The following is a 21,828-nucleotide window of genomic DNA, read 5'->3' as shown; positions in this document are numbered from 1 at the left end:
ACACTTTTGACACATTTTTGGGACCATTCACATTTATAAAGCGATCAATGCTATAAAATTGCATTGATTACTGTGTAAATGTGACAGGCAGGGAAGGGGTTAACCACTAGAGGGACACAAGGGGTTATTTATGTTTCCTAGGGAGTGATTCTAACTGTAGGGGGCAGGGACACACAAGGGGAGGAGACCGATCAGTGTTCCGGTGTACTGGGAACACACGATCGGTCTCCTCTCAACTGACAGGACGTGGATCTGTGTGTTTACACACACAGATCCACGGTCCTGCTCGGTTAACGGGCAATCGCGGGTGCCCGGCAGACATCGCAGCCGCCGGGCACACGCACCGAGTCCCGAGCAACGCGGCGGGCGCGCGCGCTCCCGAGACGGCTGGGAAGCCCAGGACGTCATATGACGGCCCCCCAGGATGGGAGAGCCCATCTGAGGCCGTCATATGACTATGGCCGGGTAATGAAGTGGTTAATGACCGGGCCATTTTTCGCAATACGGCACTGCATCACTTTAACTAACAATTGCGCGGTCTTGCCACGTTGCACCCAAACAAAATTGACATCCTTTTTTTTCCCACAAATAGAGCTTTCTTTTGGTGGTATTTGATCACCTCTGCAGTTTTTATTTTTTGCGCTATAAACAAAGAGTGACAATTTTGAAAAAAGGACATTTTTTTTACTTTTTGCTATAATACATATATAAAAAACACATTTATTCATTCATTTAGGCTAATATATATTGTTCTACATATTTTTGGTAAAAATAATTGCAATGGGGTATATTGATTGGTTTGCGCAAAAGTTATCACGTCTACAAACTATGGGATAGATTTAGTGACATTTAATTTTTTAATTGTTTTTACTAGTAATGGCGGCAATCTGCTATTTTTAGCGAGACTGCGACATTGCGGCGGACAAATCTGACCTCAAATGACACTTTTTTGGGGACCAGTGACATTTTTACAGTGATCAGTGCTATAAAAATGCACTTAGAGGTGATAATAACTGTAAGCGCTTATACAGAAGATGCATACAATCCTGGGGGTATATAAAAATTAGCCAGGCATACAGTCCATGGCCATAGTAGTGGCAGTCCAGGGGTTAATACAGTCTCTGATCGTTCAGGATGTGAAGGGCTGGCTAGTGGGATGGTTGATCCTAAGGGCGGCTGCTGTCCTCAGAGAGCTGGCTCTGTGGTATTGCAAGAGGGGGTGGAGAAAAGGAAGCGCCACCTGAGTGCAGTATTAATGTAAGAATTTAATGACATAAAAAATAAACACTTACAGGAAAGGCAAATTAAAAAGGCTCATCTGTGAGTAGGCAGTGTAAATCTTCCTCAATTTCCAGTCCGGAACTTGTACCAGCGTTGTAGGGCTGCAGATGGAAGCTTGCAGCTTGTGTCTCTTCCTGTGGCCGTCAGGGAGAAGCTGGGACCGGCGTGGAACGCACGGAGGAGGTGCGTGACGTCACAGGTCATTCAAAAGACTTCCGGGTACACTCCAGGGGGAGGGCTAACATCGAGGGAGGGCTCTGAAGGCTGAGTGTGCTTGGCTAAGCGCTCGGAGCTGCTGCTCCTTCAATAAGCTTCTCCCTGACGGCCACAGGAAGAGACACAAGCTGCAAGCTTCCATCTGCAGCCCTACAACTCTGGTACAAGTTCCGGACTGGAAATTGAGGAAGATTTACACTGCCTACTCACAGATGAGCCTTTTTAATTTGTCTTTCCTGTAAGTGTTTATTTTTTATGTCATTAAATCCTTACATTAATACTGCACTCAGGTGGCGCTTCCTTTTCTCCACCCCCTATAAAAATGCACTGATCAATGTAAAAATGACCCTGGCAGGGAAGGGGTTAGCACTAGGGGGCGATCAAAGGGTTAAGTGTGTTCCCTCAGTGTGTTCTAACTGTAGGGGGGGGTGGGCTCACTTGGACATGACAGAGATCAGTGTTAACGATCACTGGGAACAGTAGATCTGTCAAGTCCCCTGTCAGAACGAGGATCCCTGTTCTGCCTCTGTACTAGGCGATCGGGGGTCGCCCGCAGACATCGAGTCCGCCCGACCCGTGGGCACGCTCCCGCAGCGTGCAGCGGGAGTGAAAGCATGGTGCCGGCAGCGCGCGCCCGCCCGCAACTGCACCTGCGCGAGCCGCCATACAGGTACGGGGATTCACGCAGGAGAGCTGACCTGCCGCTGTATAACGACGGCGGCTGGTCGGCAAGTGGTTAACAAAAAGTGGGAAATGTTTTTTTTTTCAACATTTTCATTATTTTTTTGTTTATATGATAAAAGACCCAGTGGTGATCAAATACCATCAAAAGAAAGCTATATTTGTATGAAAAAAATGATATAAATTTAATTTGTGTTCAGTGTTGCATGACCGCGCAATTGCCAGTTAAAGTAGCGCAGTGCTGAATAGCAGAAGATGGCCTAGTCATGAAGGGGGTAAAACATTCAAGAGGTCAAGTGGTTAAAGTAAACACAGCTTTGCCATATTTACTGAACTTAGTGAACATTTACTTTGATAGTGAACTTCAATTTAACTCCTTGGCACCGGTCACACACAAATATGTGACCTCTTGGTGGCCTAGGCGCCAAGCGGCTGCATATTTTCCTGCATTAGTGCAAAGAGCGCTGTGTCAAGAGCACGTGTCCTGCTTGCGATCGGGAGATTTCCGATCATGTGACCGCTGTGACAGCCAATCACGGCGGTCACATGACCTTAAGCCCCACCTCCAGACATGTGAAACCCTCTAAGGGACCGGCACCAAATCGAACCCAAAGAGATAATATTGTAAGATTCCCATGAAAGCCATTTTTTGGGCAACTCACATTTTTTTGAATGCTACTTCCGCATTACTAGTATCCAGCCATCTACTCCATATTTTTATGACGATATTTCATGTATAGCTTTGTAGATTCTTCCTCTAGTCCCTAAAACAAATGCCTTTGAAAGAATAGAAGACTGCAATTACCATGCTGCATACAATGGCTGTCCCCATGTGCAACTATAATTAAAACTATAAATACAATTTGAACAAACTCCCTGTAATTTATATTGTCTGCATTTGTCATGCATTATAGCCCTCATTAGGATTTAAATTAAAATGTAGTGTTCACACATTAAGTTATATATGTTCCCATTCCGTGCCTTTATAAAGTTATATTTCTTATTATACAACTAATGAGTTTCCGGTTCCAGCTATATTTTAATTAATTGCAGTTCATAGCTCCATATGAGCGGGTTAGAATCGCACAGATTGATTTTTAAAGCACAGACAATGGTCTTAATTACTGCCAGGCAGGCATGCTTAATCTCAAGAGTGCCGCGTGCTTATGTTAGATGTATACCTGTAATTAGTTACTAAAGAGGAGTTTGTATAGTATCTTGGAGGACTAATCAACAGCAATAAGAAGGTTTCATTCTGGTGGCTAATAAGATGTTTTCTGCATAATGTAGGTACATCGGTAATCCAGGTCACGGCCTCAGACGCAGACGACCCTACATATGGAAACAGCGCTAAGCTAGTCTACAGCATTCTTGAAGGACAACCTTATTTCTCGGTGGAAGCACAGACAGGTACTGTAAATACATGTATACTCATCTATGTCTATATTTAGAGAAGTTGACCCTACGCATATCTGACATGGATTGGGAAGCCCTCGTCCTCGTCCTAGCCAAGGGTATATGGTCCTTCACACCAAAATGGGACAATCTGGTGAAAATATGACTTTCTGAAAACACCAATTTTTGAATTGTAGCTCTGGCCATAGATCAGTAGAATTTTGAATGAAAATTCTTAGGAAAATGTTCTAAGTTTGTTCATTTTTCAAATCATTAGTGAGTCAAAACCGCGTTTGTTTTTCACCACAGTGACGAGAAAGTTTGAAGAAGGATGTCAAATTTTTCTCAAATTTTTCTCAAACCAACGAATTTCCAACAGTGTATGTGGTTCTCATTCAGTAAAGTCCATTCATTCCAAAATCAAATGTTAAAAGCAAATAAAATCTTTTGACATTAAGGTTTGGTTGACACTGCAGCGATGCGGGAACCCTGCGAATCCATTGCGTGTTCCCGCATTGCATGTCTCCCGGCGGCAGTTCACACTGCCCTATGCGGACTGCTGGGAGTGTCAATTAAAAGTTAATGACATCCCCAAATCAGTTCGCAAATCACAGTGCGATCTGCAAATTCGGAGAGGAATCTAATCCAATTCTGCTGCGCACCAAAAAATGGTCATGTGCGAGTTTGGTCTGAATGCAATGCTAATTCAGCCATACTATCTGTATAGCTTAATATGCATCGCACGGACATCGCATGTGATTTGCACTGCAGTGCGAATCAAATGCGATCTCGCACCACGCAGAAGTGTGAACCGACCCTCAAATGTTCTGAGAATTTTTGGACAGATTTTCCTAAAAATTTTTCGTTTGGAATTCTATCAGTCTATGGCCAGATAACGAATGTGGTTCCATTATTACCTGTTCAGAGCATATGTTACAATGTCGGAAGCACTGGAAGTCTGTATAGGGGAAGGACTGGTCAATGGGTTGTGCTGGTCAGGAAAAGACTGGTCAATAGCTTGTGCTGGTCAGGGAAAGACTGGCCAATGGGTTGTGCTGCTTTGGAAAGGACCAGTCATTAGGCTGTGCTGGTCAGGGCAGGACCGGTAAATGGGTTGTGATGGTCAGGGAAGGACTGGTCAATGGGTTGTGCCAGTCAGGGAAGGACTGGTCAATGGGTTGTGCTGGTCAGGGAAGGACTGGTCAATGGGTTGTGCTGGTCAGGGAAGGACTGGTCAATGGGTTGTGCTGGTCAGGGAAGGAATGGTCAATGGGTTGTGCTGGTCAGGGAAGGACTGGTCAATGGGTTGTGCTGGTCAGGGAAGGACTGGTCAATGGATTGTGCTGGTCAGGGAAGGACTGGTCAATGGGTTGTGCTGGACACCACTCCATTGTAACTAGGAAATACAAAAACACTGCGCTCTACTAGAAAAACCTAAATATATATAAAACAGCTGCTGCATACATTGTGACAAACAATAAATGACATGTAGAAAGAAAATGCAGCGCTAAAGGAATGTGAAGTGTTTGGTGTAGCCAAACCTTATAAAAGGATAGTGCACTTAGCAATGAAACATGTGTTCAAAAATAACATACAGAATATATAACAACTGTGTAATGAGTCCACACTAAACAAAGGAATTGATCAAAGTTATCTTATTTGAAGAAAACCTGCATGAGCAGGTGTGGATGCTAGAAATCCACTGGTGGAGAAACAGAGTCAATGGTGGACCGTGTAAGACCGTGACTGAAAACCAACATCAAGGTGTAGGACATCAAGGTGTAAAGCATCAAAGAGTAAAGAAGGGTGGGTACTCTTACCGGATGGCGTGGACTCCCCTGTCTTATGACATGGAGTCAGTAAAACATTGAGCCCCACCGAGGCTGTAAAGGATCTCCGGAAAGCTGGAACCTCCGCCACACTCCTCAACCTCTCCGAAGCGGTGAAGGGATATCCAGAGGACTAGAAACGACCCAATGGGTGTCAGCCGATGGACATCAAATTATCATCCGGAAGAGACGTGAAGACAAGCTTGGTCCAAACCTCCTGGTGAAAGTGGCTAGTGGAATGCAGTCTCGCTCATCAGGATTTTATGCAAAAAGAAAATAAAAACTTCCGCATAGTGCAGATAAACCAGGGATTTTTATTTCTAAAAACGCCATACAGAATAAAAGTGATCACTATAAAAACAAACAAAGGCAGCGTCAAAAAGGGGCGATCTCCCCTTTTTTACGCTGCCTTTGTTTGTTTTTATAGTGATCACTTTTATTCTGTATGGCATTTTCTCAGGCATTAGACAATTTCTCAGGCATTATACATTAAACTGTTATGAATTGTAAAAAGCCAGAGGAAGGAACCTAACATGTCGCTAAAACTCTCCCACCCATCTGTGTCTCCATACTTTATTTTGTTGAGAAACCACTTTGAAAAGCACCTCCTAGCATTTTTAGCCGGAGCTATTTTGAATAGGTGCCGATGATTCATTTATATTGCGTTTACATCCTGGAATCCATATTTCCTTACCTCAGGCATGCCGGCAGGAGGCGGTGCTTAACTGAGAAAACCCCTCCTGCCATGAAGACTCCGGAGATGTATGATATTACTTAGCCTAGGCCAAAAACCAGGAAGCAGCTGAAGAAATGTAAAAAAAAGTATATACTTATCTATTTACTAATGCTAGAAGCATAAGGATTAAAAATGGTTAATGTTGATTGAGAGAGTTTAGTTTTGCTTTAAGGCAGCCCATTTATTTTGAATAGGCTGGTAGAGCATCTTAATGCACTAAAAACGCAACTGACCTTATTTTTTTTAATTCAGTGCACAATAACCCAATAACCTACCAAATACCAAAAAAATATCAATGGGCCATCAAAGAACAATCTACTCCTCTCTATATGTCACCCCAAAGCACAACTATATATTTACCACACCATAAAATGTAGAAAGGTGATTGATAAACATAGCAGATATGACTAAGAGCTATAAACGGAAAAAAAAACAATAAAACATAATACAATGTTTAAACATAATAAATGATGGATTGGTTAGATTATTTAATGTTTCAAGAATTCACATCTTCTGTTCTTGCAGCTGTAAAGAATCAATTCCTGGAGATCGTACTTTGAAAGAACTCCCATTTTTGTCTAGAAAACAATGGTTAACAAAAGCAAAGTTGCATTTCAGGACTGTTTGTCGGTCGTTCATTTCTGTAAGCTAACAAAAGCAGCATGAGTAATCTAGGCTACTCTATTCCTATTGCATTAAATACTCATTACAATAGAAATCACACTGGAATTCTATTGCAGCTACTGAATAAAAGTAATACCCTGGGTCTGCAGTGCGTTCATTTTGGAAGTTACCTCTCAGTTGCTATGGTAATCCAAATCTAAAATATAGGTACAGGTTAGTGCACATGCTTTCCACATGTGATCAAATATACATTTATATATATATATATATATATATATATATATATATATATAAACAAATACATATCTCTTTCATTTGTTATGGTATTTCATCATGTAACTGTAGCAAGGTCTTTTACTTCTTTTGGTCTAATGAGAACCTCCAAGGCCAAAGTTAGCTGACATCCTTCAATATGTGGTAGGTTGTGAGGCATAGTGGGTTCAAAGATGGTGAAAGTCATTTGGCGCCAGACACTTCTTGGACGTAAAAGAGGTTTTATTTCTTTTGACAGTCCTTTTTATATATTTTGGGGGGAAAGAGGGTTAGGGCCAGGATACCCTTAGATAGTTGCAAACTCAATTGGCAGACTCTGAGACTTCAATAGGAGAACAGCCGTGCAGGGAAAGGCCCCAGCATGGCGCCACTTCTGCAGTCTGGGTGGCACAGAACACAGATCATCTGACCTCACCCGAATATATAGGCTCTCCCAGCAGGCCAAGGGATTAAAGAAAACCCCTGCCCATTAGCTGGGACATATACCCATATACCTGACCTTGGGTTGCCCTTCTCGTATCTAAAACCACCAAGTGCCCGGCCACCTAGTGGTAGAAGAGAAAAGTGCAACAAGGCCAAGCTTAGCGAGAAATCAATAGATCTCTATCAACTGACCAGATAACTACTCTTGGCAAGTAAATTAGTGAGGAGCTCCCTGACTAAACTTCAGGCCGCTACATAACTGTTTTTGGTTACTTCTGAACTGATGGTTTATGTCCTTGGTAATTTCTTTCTATTTTTACAAAAAAATTTTTTTTAACAATTAAACATGTACAAGATGTACACATGACAAAGGATCCCCAGAGCACTGTGGGTTTTCTAATGTGAGAGCACAATAGAAGCTGTTCCCTTAAGCACTTCAGCCCCTGAAGGATTTACCCACTTCCTGACCAGGCCATTTATTGCGATACAGCACTGCGTCATTTTAACTAACAATTGCGTGGTTGTGGGACATTGTACCCAAACAAAATTGATGTCCTTTTTTTTCCCACAAATAGAGCTTTCTTTTGGTGGTATTTGATCACCTCTGCGGTTTTTATTTTTTAGGCTATAAACAAAAAGAGAGCGATAATTTTGAAAAAAAAAACAATATTTTTTACTTTTTGCTATAATAAATATCCCAAAAAATAAAAACAAAAAAAACAAATTTCTTCATCAGTTTAGACCAATATGTTTTCTTCAACATATTTTTGTTAAGAAAAATGGCAATAAAATCAGAGCTAAAAATAGCCACTGATAAATGTATAAATGTCACTGGCAGGGAAGGGGTTAACACTCGGGGTGATCAAAGGGTTAAGTGTTCCCTAGGGAGGTGTTTCTGACTGTGGGGGGAGGGGACTGACTGAAGGAGGAGAGAGATCACTGTTCCTGATCACTAGGAACAGCAGATTTCTCTCTACTTCCCTGACAGAACGGGGATCTGTCTGTTTACATTGACATATCCCCTTTCTGGCTCTCTGAGGAGTGATCGCGGGTGGCCGGTGGACATCGTGGCCGCCGGCCATGTGCATCAGCTCCGGCGTCGCACTGCGGGCCCCCTATAGCTCTTTAAGTGGCCGACATACACTTATGGCAATTCGCACAGCCGTGCCAACCTGCCGCAGTATAATGACGGCGGCAAGCAGTTAATCAATGTGATCCTTCAAGGGAAAGGAATAGATAGAAATGAATCCTTCTTCTGCGTCTTAAGATTTGATTTACTAAAACTGGAGAGTGCAAAATCTGGAGCAGCTCTGCATGGAAACCAATCAGCTTCCATGTTTTTTTTATTTTATTTTTTTATCAAAGCTTAAGACCCTGTTCACATCTTAACATTTTTCAGCTTGTAAAATGCTCAGATCTGAATCTCCAAAACGCCCAAAAAGCAAATTCCCATTCATTTCAATGGCCCCCGTTCACACCTGGGCATTCTGTCGCCTGAAGCAAAATGCCAGAAGCTGAAAAAAGTTGATGAGCTTCTTTTTGAGGCATTTTTGGCCCATAGACTTCAATAGAAACGCATGACTTGAACAGAAAAATGCTTGTAAAATGCTCAAATAGCAGCTCTGCACCCCTAATTTCCTCTCCCTTTCCTCCTCTAGTACTTTCTATTGGCTAAACAAAAATGCCTGAAGCTTATAATATGCTTCTAAAATGCTTTTAAAAAGCTTTTAAAAGCTGCAAAAAAAGCTTAAAAATATGCCCTAAAAAAGCTAGTAATCGATACACTCAGGTGTGAATGGAGCCTAATTGAACAAGCTGAAGTTAGAAGCTGATTGGCTACCATTCACAGCTGCACCACATTTTGCATTCTCCAGCTTTGGCCCAATGAACCCCTTAGGGCTCTTTCACACGGGGCGGATCAGTGATGATCCGCCCCGTGAACAGCTGCTTGCTCAGCAGGGATTGCTCCGCCGATCCCCGCTGAGCAGGAAGATGACAGGTCCATCGCTGCACACTGTGCAGCGACGGACCTGTCAGAGCGCCGCTCTCCCCTATGGGGGATCGGATGATGACGGACCGTAGTGTCCGTCGTCACCCGATCCGATCCGAAAATGGATGAAAAAGTAGGGTTTTCCACCGTTACACTTTTCAGATCGGAGCGGGTCGGATGTCAGCGGACATGTCACCGCTGACATCCGACGCTCCATAGGGATACATGTATGTCCGTTTTTCATCCGAAAACGGAAGGATGAAAAACGGACATACGGATCCCTCGTGTGAAAGAGGCCTAATAGGGCGTACACACGGTCGGACTTTGTTCGGACATTCCGACAACAAAATCCTAGGATTTTTTCAGACGGATGTTGGCTCAAACTTGTCTTGCATACACACGGTCACACAAAGTTGTCGGAAAATCCGATCGTTCTGAACGCGGTGACGTAAAACACATACGTCGGGACTATAAACGGGGCAGTGGCCAATAGCTTTCATCTCTTTATTTATTCTGAGCATGCCTGGCACTTTGTCTGTCGGATTTGTGTACACACGATCGGAATTTCCGACAACGGATTTTGTTGTCGGAAAATTTTATCTCCTGCTCTCCAACTTTGTGTGTCGGAAAATCCGATGGAAAATGTCCGATGGAGCCCACACACGGTCGGAATTTCCGACAACACACTCCGATCGGACATTTTCCATCGGAAAATCCGACCGTGTGTACGGGGCATAAGAGTCATGTGTGTAAATATTTGCTTCAGCAATTGAGCTCTGTAAACAACAGATGTTTACGACAAATTAGGTAAGCAAAGCCTAAAAGCATGTGTGCTTTATCTACTAGCTGAAAATGAAAATGCACAATGTTGGTGAGCAGAATTTCAAAATTGATTTTCGAAAAAAAATAAAAAAAGAGAAACATTTTTAGCACTGACCATAATAAACAAAGAAAGAAAATGTATAAGCCCATGAAACGTTCCTTATATCTCAAACCTATCTTATACCATGCAGTGGAAAGCAAGAGGTTAACTTTAAGTTTTTTCCACCCCAGAAACATGTGTTTGTCTTTCCTTCATCCCATTCATACTCCATTTAGTTGACAAGAGCAAAGAGAATGTCTGGTACTTTGGGATACGAGGGTGCATGAGGCTCATTCTCCTTGGGATTGGTGATTGGCCCCGTCAGATGTGAGCAGAAAGTGTCACCAGACCTTTGCTAGTTCCAAAGTTCCTAGTTCTTGAAGCTCACACCATCCTTTCCTTGTCTACCCGTGGTTGAACAGAATGGCAGGAGAGTAAAGGAGAGGTAAGTATGTGCTGCTGGGGAGAGGGGCACTAAAACAAACCTGTTGCTTTGCCCTAAACGGTTTTAAGATTAAATCTAATGTGTGTTTTGAGAGGCTCATTTTATTTCTCCATGGCCATCATTTCTATAAGTCAGAATGGTAATTTTCTATCAGCTTTGACGTAGACAGTGACACAAAAAAGGTAGGCAGCTGGTGCATTTCCAAGGCAAACAGAGGGAACTAGAAGGTTGCTATAAGGCAGCAAAATTAATTTTGAAAATATGCTGCCCATATGGTTTACTTTTGGCAATTCAGATATATATGTACCATAAAGAAAATATTTATGGGGAGATTTACTAAAGCTAGTGCACTCAGAATCTGGTGCAGCTGCACATCGTATCCAATCAGCTTCTAATTTCAGCTTGTTCAATTAAAATACTATATAACTAACGGCAAAACTTTATTTTTTTTAGTTTTGGATGGAGAGGAGAGGGATTAGAATACCTGTCAGTCCTTATTGCTGTCTGTGCCCTCGTTAGAGAGATTCACCCTCTCATTTTGTCCTGTTTACCATTATCATTGAAAGTGAAAGTAAAAGAAACTGGGTTGTCTCTGAAAAAATAATAGAGGGGAAATCTTCCAATGGGGACACTAGTTCTGGTGACCCCCAAGGAATACCCTTAATTTTCAGGGATTTCCTCTCACTTCCTGTTTGGTTATGGGACATCTCCGCAATGGGAGATCGCTAAAAAGAAATTGACGGGGTTATAACCTTCCCTTGCTCAATCATAAATGAAATCAAAAAGTTTTGCCTATAGTTCGACTTTAAGCTTTGGCAATAAATCCTGGAAGCTTATTGGTTTCTATCCAGAGTTGGACCAGATTTTGCAATCTCCTGTTTTAGTAAATAACCCCCAAAGTATTTACCAGAATTCGCTGCAAATATGGTAGCATGGAAAAAAACCTGCATTACATGTTTATTAAAAAAGCATTTAAAAAAATGATATAAACTATCAAAATGTACATTTAAAAAATGGCCACATACTACTACATATTTAAAGAAAGAATCTAACATGGACTTCCTCTTGTAGGGCTGGGCCATTCATTTTACAAAATTGTGGCATTATTAAGAAATGTCTTGTGTGTCACACTTCACAGGTGGCAGTGGTACGTATTTATATAATCTCAAATAAAATAATGATGTAACCTACATTAATCAATCAAGTCATTACTTTCTTGTTTTGCTAACCTGCCCTATAAACATGCTTTAATCTAATTGGTTGTTGTGTTGAACAAACCAAAGACTTATTTCATGAGTTGTATTTTTTTTTTTCTATCATTAACCCAGGAATTATCAGGACAGCACTTCCGAATATGGACAGGGAAGCCAAGGAGCAATACCACGTTGTCATTCAAGCAAAAGACATGGGAGGTCATATGGGTGGACTCTCAGGGACAACCAAAGTGACAATAACTTTGACAGATGTCAACGACAACCCACCAAAGTTCCCTCAAAGTAAGTGGGATTTGCAAGCAATAAACTACTACTACATTTATGAGATCATATAATACTGTATTTCATTAACTGAGTGGGATCCGTGGTGCAGGACATAGGTTCCTAGAGGTTACAACCATGTCCAGACCTAAAGTAAAGTGGTCAGTGTTGTAACTCTGTAGACAGGTGCAGTCTGCTTTCTCCACTTCCGGTGGTGCTCAACCATAGTGATATTGCAGAGGAAGAGGAAGTTAAGAGGAAATTGGTTCCACTGTGGTTTCCTGGGTCACAGGGGCATCTATCTGATCGAATGCTGGTACCCCATGTGACTCTAGCAGCCATCTTGGGTAAGACAGAGTCTATTTAGGACCCTGGCTCCTGGGCTTGGCACATGTGGCTATAGTAGGGACAGATCACCCATCTGGCAGAGTGCTTAGTGTTAGGAATAGGTTCCTGAGGACTAGGGAAAGTACAGGGACATGCCATCCTTTCTGGAAGTCTCTCAACTTGGGTAGGAACCAGCCAGGCTTCATTCCACCCCTCGAGACAGGCTTTGTCGGCACACCTGAGGCTTCCTTCTACTGACACATTGGTATTTCTTGCTGTATGTGCTCCCGGTCGGGCTGCCTTCCTGCTGGGCCTGTTCTGTATTGCTGAACTTCAGTAAAATATATTTCTGTTATCTGCACTTGAACTCTTGGGAGTATTTTTCTGCCATCGAACCACGCTGCACCCACCCACAGCCCTATCCTACAAATTGTGTTTTCAGTCTTAGAGACTTTTAACTGGTATCTGCTTGGTAAGAGGAGCAGTGAAAGAGTCATGTCACTGGTTTCTTGTGAAATGTCATTGTGGGAAGTTTATCTAATTTAGCTAAAGCCAAATCTTTTTTTACTAGTTTCTAAGTAGGGACTTCTATTTACTTCCTGTCCAGTTGTGATGGAAATACCCTCTTAGGCAGTTGTCACCACAAGTCTCCTCGTTGATACGCTTTCTCTTTTATCTTGGATTTTCTCTCACATTTAGTCTATGTAACAATGATCACCCGAACAAATAAAGAGTATGCATCTTCCCAATGGGAACAAAGACAGCGAAAAATACCCCATTGCAAGTATGGATTTAATTTTTCCCATGGACTACAGCTATAAGCCCCCACTCTTGAACCAATAAGCCTTGCAAAATTGCACGTGGCAGCATGAGAATAAGGTATGGGTGATCTAGGCGTTTCTAAGAGTGATTTTCTGGGATTCTGAAGAAAAGTGAGAAAACTGGAGAACAAACAAGTAAAATAAAACCTTTCTCTGTTTCTCTGCAGTCTGCATCCCTTCATTTACTGTCCATAAGACACAACAGGAAGTGAGAGGATATCTCTTCAAAGTGACAGGACAGTTGTCTTTAGAGAAAAATATATCTTTATTGTTTTCGAAATAACATATAGGTATTTTGGGAGATAACCCAAAAATATGGGGGACAATTGTCTTTAGAGCAATTACACCACTGGAATAAAGAACTACCAGCACTCAGGGCTTAACAGAAAAAACAATCACTTCAAAAATAATTAATAAATTCTTCATTGGAATATTTATCCTTGCCTCTTGTTCTGATAACAACAATACAATTTTGCATTTTCCATCACTTTATTTTACCAGAAAAATAGAGAGGTTAAATCTCCCCAGTGGGAACAGAGATAGTAAGACAAAAACAGCAGAGGTTGTAGTCTTTCCACACTTTATCGTAAACTAAAGGAAATAGAAAATAATAATAATAAAAAAAAACAAGTACAGTGTACTGTATATTTTCTTCTACTTCTTCTTTGTACAGTGTCGACCACAAATTTCCTATAAGAAAAAAAAAATAAACGAAATGAAAACCATTTTACTAACATTTCTCACAGAACAGAAACATTCCATGGGATTTTCATTGACTTTTGCATGTAATAGCTTTAGTTTTAGGCCCTTTGAAGAATATTTTATGGAATATGAGTCACATCTGGATATATTTATTATGAAATTTATGTTCACAGGTGCATACCCTATGTCAATATCAGAGGCAGCTGTTTCAGGCGATGAGGTGGGACGTCTAAAAGCCAAAGATCCAGACTTGGAAGAGAATGGAGCCGTCAAGTATCGCATTCTAGATGGAGATGGCGCAGAAGTATTTGAAATCACAACAGACTATCAAACTCAGGAGGGAGTTGTCAAACTCAGAAAGGTACATTTGCCTAAATCACTATTCCTCACTTAAGGAGGAGTGATGGACATGAGACATGAAACTTTGTTATATGTTAGTCATGTTGTGCAAGTAAAACATTCTTTAATAATAGCCAAGGCATGGTTCATATTCAGTAGAGAAAAAGTGGGAAAAACCCAAGAATCTATACTTAGAATTATTTTATTTTTGTAAACATTATTTAATTAAAACATTTATCTTGGATCTAACTATACTTTCTGATTAAATCACCTCTCAGTTTTTACCTTTCCATACTATGAAGCCCATTTTTTTTAGCTTTCATTGTAAACAAGTCCAATTTCTGCCAACATAGTCTGTCACCAAGGATGGTGGGATTGCCATGGGCAGCACAGAGCAATCCACATTCCTATGTTTAAAATAAAGTTTTGTAATGAAACTTTGCCAACCAGACTAATCTGGCCAAGTCTTCATGGTTGCACCTTTTGTGTAGTTTGTGCATTTCAGCTGTTGGGTAGCATAAGCTCGGGCCGAACTTTCGTTGTTCGGATGTTTGGAGAACAGCCGAACAAACGGGACGTTAGACCGTTTGTTCGGCCCCCCGCACCGACCACAATGTATTGTGGCATTGAACAGTGCATTGCAAGCCCTGATTGGCTGAAGCAGTGAAAGCTTCAGCCAATCAGGGCACAGAGCACTGTCAGAGTCTTGATTGGACACTGTCATCATGACTTTATCCAATCATGGCTCATTCCCGCCCCACAGTATAAAAGTATTCTTTCAATGGTAGCCATTTTCAGTGTGATTTTGGTGTGGAGAGAGATAGAACAGGGCTCTGGTTAGTGCTATTAGTTAGTGTGCTATACTGTGCTATTTTTCTTCAATTGTCAGTGTAGAATATTAGTTTAGTGTCAAATGAAGAGGTGCACCAATCTAAGTGCAGTATCCAAAAAACTTTATTAATAAGATAAAAAGAAAAACGGCCAAATGGCTACTCACAATATGTCAGTGGGAATAAGGCATGTAATACATAGAGGTAGCCCATAGGCACAACCTCAGCCACTCTCAGTGCGGGGTCCCAAGGTAGGTGAGATGCTGTAGATGATGTAAACAAGCAGTCCGTAATGTGTAGTCCTCTGCTGGTGGGGGCTTGGGTATGTGGGGAGCGAAATGCCCACGATATCAGCAAGGTCGGACCGGCATCTCTCGAGGACCGGAAAACGGAAGTCGGAACGAGATGAAACCAGCCTGGAACGCACCATACACTGGAGAGGAAGCTGCGGAAATGACGTCTGGACGTGTCAGATGACGCGTTTCAATGATTTCGCATTTTCTTCAGATCTCTGATCTGATCTGAAGAAAATGTCTTTTTGTTTGGCTTTATACATTCAATTATTGCTGCAGCAGATTCTAGACATGGTACAGATCTGCCACTTTACAGTTAGACTAAGGACCACCCCTGGCACTTTCACTTTAAAGATCAAAAAATCACTGCTCATTTAAAAATGACGTTTTTCACAAACTTTTTTTTTAATTGATCCATATCCCCCAGGGCAGGACCCGGGCCCCTATAACCATTGTATGCCTAGTTACTTGCATTTAAGCCTCCAAAATGGGTACTTTTGATATTTAACATTCTGGTCCCATTGACTTTAATGGGGTTCGGTGTTCGAGTCCGAATGTCCGCGGTGTTCGGAAGTTCTGGTCCGAACCGAACAGGGGTCCGTTCAGCCCATCCCTACTGTTAGGATAATGTACTGTGTACTTACAGGTCATCCTCTCTGTCTGTACACCTAGAACGGAATCACCAGCAGTAAAGAGTGGCAGACTTTCTCACTCTAGTCATCAGCTCTAGGTGTATTGACACAGAGTGGGCAAACTGTCTCTGTTAAGCCTTATACACACTGCAGCTGTCAAATGCTGGTTTTACAGGCGTTTGATGTTTTTTTTTTTTTTTTTTTGCCCCCTAAATGCCCCTGTATGTTAGCCTATGAGGCTGTACATACACATGCATTTACAGGCATCTAGAGGCAGGGGTGTTTAAGGGCAGAAATCTGAAAGTAACAGTATTGGGTTCAGGAGAGGAGCCTTTGGGCAGAAAAAATGCACCTAAATGCATGCAGACATGCCTATTCTCTAGGTGCCTTTAGCGCTTAAACATTTATTGATTTCAATGGCCAGAATAAATTAATATTCTGGCCAGTGAGATGAATGAACACCCAAATGCTTGATGAGCCTAAACATGTCAAAACGTACCAAAGCACATTTGAAAAATACGGCATAAGGCATGTTTTTAATGCTGATTTTCTCCTGTAAGGAGGAAGGAGTTTAGAGGAGCCTAGTGTACATGAGGCCTTATTGTAATCCCTGGGCACCTTGTGAAGCTATGGCAGCTTATATTATTAGTATGAGTTTACGGCTAGCCAAAGAACCTGGGTAAGAGGTGGGAGGCTCAAGATAATTGGCCCTAAGGAGGGATACGATATGTAAATCTGACTCTGATTGTAAGTGAAGCCCTCCAGTCCAGTTATTCATTTACTGTATCATCAGATACAGTATCTTCTGTCCTTTTAACAGTGTGCTGTCTTAAACTGGGGTTCATTTATGTCCTGAAAAATCTCCACTGGTAAATTAAAAACCATATGTTTCCTTGATAGCAGTTAATTCAGGGACCCTAATCCATACAATGCATAGGCCTTATATCCCTCTTGAACCATCCAGCTAAATATCTTATTATTGTATCAATTATACACAAACATAGACTTCCATTGAGCTATGTTCCACATGTTTTGCTTGATTTAGAAGGTATAAATGGAGCACTGATTTGGAATGTGAATATTTAAGCCCCTTAAGAACTATGGGACCGGGCTACCACCCACACTTCCCCTTCTGTAATGCATCACTTAGCATCTAAATCACATAAATAATGAGTGCTGTTTTCTATCACTTTAGACAGTAGATTATGAAGAAAAAAAGTTCTACAGTTTGAAAGTGGAGGCTGCTAATATCCATATAGATCCACGATTCCTCAGCCGAGGGCCTTTCAAAGACACTGCCACTGTGAAAATTACTATAGAAGATGCTGATGAACCACCGATATTTATGGATCCAAGCTACAGTTTTGAAGTGTTCGAGAATGCTCCAGCAGACACGGTCGTTGGAAGAGTTCATGCCAAGGACCCTGATGCAGCAAATGTTCCAGTAAAGTACGTTTCTTTTTTGTGATTCTGTGTGCTATTAACTGATCATGTTGAAGGAGGTGAAAAGTGTATATACAGTATTTTCAGTATTTATTATGTTACCATCTTGTCTTGTGAGCAGTATGTGATGGGCACATATCTCCAATAGGTACACAAACAGCATGAGAAGGTTAGATCTTCTGCCTTCTTCTTGCTCTTTGTGTCCCAGCTGGCATGATTGCCCTTTAAAACTACAATTTCCCTTTTTTTTTTAAATCTTTGCAGTCCTTTTGACCTGAGTATCATATTTTAAGGCTGACATTACCTGGCATTACTTACCTTCTCCATGCTGCTGTGTTTCTCCTCCCTTGCTTGTACTTTAGGTTCCATTCCCATTTTCTGTGAGCTCAGGCATCATGGACAATACCCCTGTAGTCCTCAGAACTGCAGACAGTTGTGTGATCATGCTGCCTGAGTTCAGTGTGGGTGTTCTGAAGGTGGGCGAACATATTTCATCCCTCACCCCAGCCACAATGCATTGCATGCTTAAAAGTGTAGTTTTTGAATGGTGGCTTACATTAGAGCATGTGTGCTCAACCTGTGGCCCTCCAGCAGAACTACACGTCCCATCATGCCTCTGCTATTAGCAGTCATGCTTGTGACTGTCGGCAGCTTGCAATGTATCATGAGACTTGTAGTTCCGCAACAACTGGAGGGCCACAGGTTTAGCACCTATGTGTTAGAGCAATGTTTCTCAACCCCAGTCCTCAAGTACCCCCCAACAGGTCATGTTTTCAGGCTTTTTATTATTTTGCACAGGTGATTTGATCAGTTTCACTGCCTTAGTAATTACCACAGCCGTTTCATCTGAGGGAAATGCTGAAAACATGACCCGTTGTACTGGAGGACTGGTGTTGAGAAACATTGCATTAGGGCATTCTGAGGTATCAGTGCCATTGAAGCCTGCCTACAGCCCTATGCTAAAGACAAGGAGGAAGGGGCTCCAGACTATATGAGGGAAAGGCAAATTTGAGTTGCCATTGGAACAGAAATAGAGGAGAAGATATGTTCCAATGACATCACATACCTGAGGAATAGTCCTTGCTTGGTCCTGAAACATTGCATTTCTTGATGATCATTCAATAATAAAGACATCTGCACTTTGAAACAAGCTTGTTGGTATGCTGGACAGTCTGTGACCTAGTTGGAAGTCATTGCAGCATCCTTATAATTACATGTACAATTAAAACATTTTACATGTAGTACCTTCTTAGATAGGTGGTAGGATTAGGAAAATTTAGTTCTGGCTCACTGTATCCAGTGCATTCTTGTTGTTAGGTAAATTTAGTTTGGCTTACTGTAATCAATGTGGCTGTTTGTGATGGTTTAGGTCTGGTCTGTGTTTCACAGGCTGCAGGTTTGATTACTCCTCCTGCCTTCTATTACTCACTGGATGGTCCTGGAACATAGGTGCAGAGTAATGCAAATTAGAAGCATGAACATTTATACTGTCTCAGCCAATCCCTGTGGGAAGATTGCAGAGATGCATCCTGGGAAACTGTATAAATAGTTTGGATCCTGGAACAGAATTGTCTTGTCCCAGAGGAAGAGATCACAGCCTGGAGGGGCTGATTGATCCCCAGGCCATCTGCCACGTGCTTGCTAATGATTGTGATCCCAGCTGGTGGAGCTGGGGAGTTGGGTTTTGCTGGAAGTTGCTGGAGCTGTCTGATAGGGCTTGTTATCTGTGGATCTAGCCTGGTATCACAGGGAAAAGGTGTCTGGAAGGCATTGAAAGGATGCTGACAGTTGTGCAGAGTACAGGCAGTTGTGAGAGATTTTAGAGACTGTGTGCTGGTGTTAGAGAGTCAGCTGCATATTTAAAGAGGACAACGTGTTCAGTGTTCTAAAGAACTCAGTTTATTTAATTCTTAGTGAAAGTACTTTGCTTGGACTGTCTACAGAGGAAGATTCATTTCCTCAAGTTACTGCTAAAACACTTTTACTTGTGCAAGGACTTGGCTTGTAGTTCTACAGAAGAGAAAGTGTCCTCCTACTTGTACATTGTTCTGGAGTACCCACACAATTCCATATCTCTATCCAAGTTACCCCCCCAAAAAAACACCAAAAAGAACACACCTGAAATGTTCATTGAGCTAAAGAGTGTCTGTGACCATGTGCCTGACTGCGGGGCAACTACTGGGAAAAGAACCCTGAGCATCTTTCTAGCAGCTTCTATGGGGTTAGTTAATTTTGCATATAATTTATAGCGGAACTACACTGCATCTGAGCATGACAAACCAAAAACTCTGTTTAAAAACTCCCCTATCCATGTCTTGTTATTTTATTTTGTTGAGAAATCACTTTGAAAAACACCCCCTTAGCATTTCTGGCCGTGGTCATCTTGAGTAAAGGCAAATGATTCATGTAGCATTTACTTCCAGGATACCATTTGCTCTTAGCTCAGGCATGAAGTAGGAGGATGTGCTTAGCTGAGAAAACCCCTCCTCCCCTCCTGAAGACTCCTGGGAAACCAAGTAACCAGTAACTGAAGATATGTAAAAAAAAAAAGGTTAAAACAGGCAAATACAATATACTGTATTTATCGGCGTATAACACGCGCCGGCGTATAACACGTAGGGATGGGCTGAACACCCCCCAGTTCGGTTTCGCACCAGAACATACCGAACAAGCAAAAATTTTGGCAGAACGCACGAACACCGTTGAAGTCTATGGGACACGAACATGAATAATCAAAAGTGCTCATTTGAGGCTTATATGCAAGTTATTGTCATAAAAAGTGTTTTTAGGGACCCGGGTCCAGCACCAGGGGACATGTATCAATGCAAAAAAAGTTTTAAAAAGGGCCGTTTTTTCAGGAGCAGTGATTTTAATAATGCTTAAAGTGAAACAATAAAAGTGAAATATTCCTTTAAATATTGTACCTGGGGGTGTCTATAGTATGCCTGTAAAGTGGCACATTTTTCCCGTGTTTAGAACAGTCCCTGCACAAAATGACATTTCTAAAGGAAAAAAAGTCATTTAAAAGTACTTGCGGCTATAATGAATTGTCGGTCCCGGCAATACAGATAAAAGAAGTCATTGAAAAAAAACGGCATGGGATCCCCCCAGTCCATTACCAGGCCCTTCAGGTCTGGTATGGATATTAAGGGGAACCCCGCGCCAAAATAAAAAAAAAACGGCGTGGGGGTCACCCTCAAAATCCATACCAGACCCTTCAGGTCTGGTATGGATTTTAAGGGGAACCCCACACCAATTTTTTTTTTAAAAATCCATGCCAGACCCTTATAAGCCTTTAAAGTGAACACTTTTGTGTTTGTTAATGTCCCATAGACTTTAACGGTGTTCTGGCGGCTTTCAAATTTGCCCCGAACACCGCATATTGTTCGGTGTTCTGCAGAACACCTGAACAACCAAAGTTCGGCCCGAACTTATGCTCAGGCCGAACCGTTCGCCCATCCCTAATAACACGCACCCCAAGTTTAGGAGGGAAGTTTAAGGAAAAAACTTTTAGGAGGGAAGTTTAAGGAAAAAAACCATCAATGCAGCCTTATCAGTGTCCATTTGCAGCCTTGCCCATCATTGCAGAATGATCAATGTCCATCTGCAGCCTTACCCAACAGTGTCCATCTGCAGCCTTGCCCAAAATTGCAGCATGAACAGTTTTAAATTGTTACTGGTACTCAATTTAGGAGGGAACGAGCGCCGTCGAGATAGACATGTGCCTTGTGTACTCGGCTCCTCTCAGCTCGTCTCGTAGTCCCACTCAGTCCCGCCCCTTGGCCCGGCTCCTATGATGGACACAACACTGTTCCAATGGCAGGACGTAAATGCTAGGAGGCAGGACTGGGCGTGACTGCGAACGGAGCCGAGCGGAGCCAAGCCTAGCCGAGTACACAGTACACTCGGCTCTGTCTATTTCGGCGGCGCTTGTGCCCTCCTTCCCCTCCGAGGCAGTGGTTCAGCGTATAACAAGCACCCACGATTTTCTCCTAATTTTAAGGGGGAAAAAAGTGCGTGTTATACGCCAATAAATATGGTATTTTCCTATCTATTTACCAGTGCTAGCAGCATAAGGATTAAGAATAGTCAAAGTTGATTGAGACAGTGAAGTTCCACTTTAAGAAACATTGCTTAATTTATTTGTTAAATTGGAAGAAAAAAAACAGACATTAGTAAATAGGTCTAACAATAAAATCAAACGGATGTTT

General features: G+C 42.0%; 1 protein-coding gene across 2 annotated transcripts in view; it reads left to right on the top strand.

The window, feature by feature from the left end:
* Positions 1 to 21,828, top strand: part of CDH11 (cadherin 11) — a 222,427-nt gene that overhangs the window by 168,206 nt on the left and 32,393 nt on the right. For both annotated transcript variants that reach the window (XM_073605563.1, XM_073605562.1), the window contains 4 exons: positions 3,469 to 3,588; positions 12,084 to 12,251; positions 14,254 to 14,441; positions 17,370 to 17,623. In XM_073605563.1, the coding sequence (XP_073461664.1) occupies positions 3,469 to 3,588; positions 12,084 to 12,251; positions 14,254 to 14,441; positions 17,370 to 17,623 (730 nt within the window). The remainder of the gene's footprint in view (positions 1 to 3,468; positions 3,589 to 12,083; positions 12,252 to 14,253; positions 14,442 to 17,369; positions 17,624 to 21,828) is intronic.

The sequence above is a fragment of the Aquarana catesbeiana genome, linkage group LG11, assembly GCF_042186555.1.
Source record: "Aquarana catesbeiana isolate 2022-GZ linkage group LG11, ASM4218655v1, whole genome shotgun sequence".
Lineage (NCBI taxonomy): Eukaryota > Metazoa > Chordata > Amphibia > Anura > Ranidae > Aquarana > Aquarana catesbeiana.
This window is presented reverse-complemented; position numbering and strand designations above follow the sequence as displayed.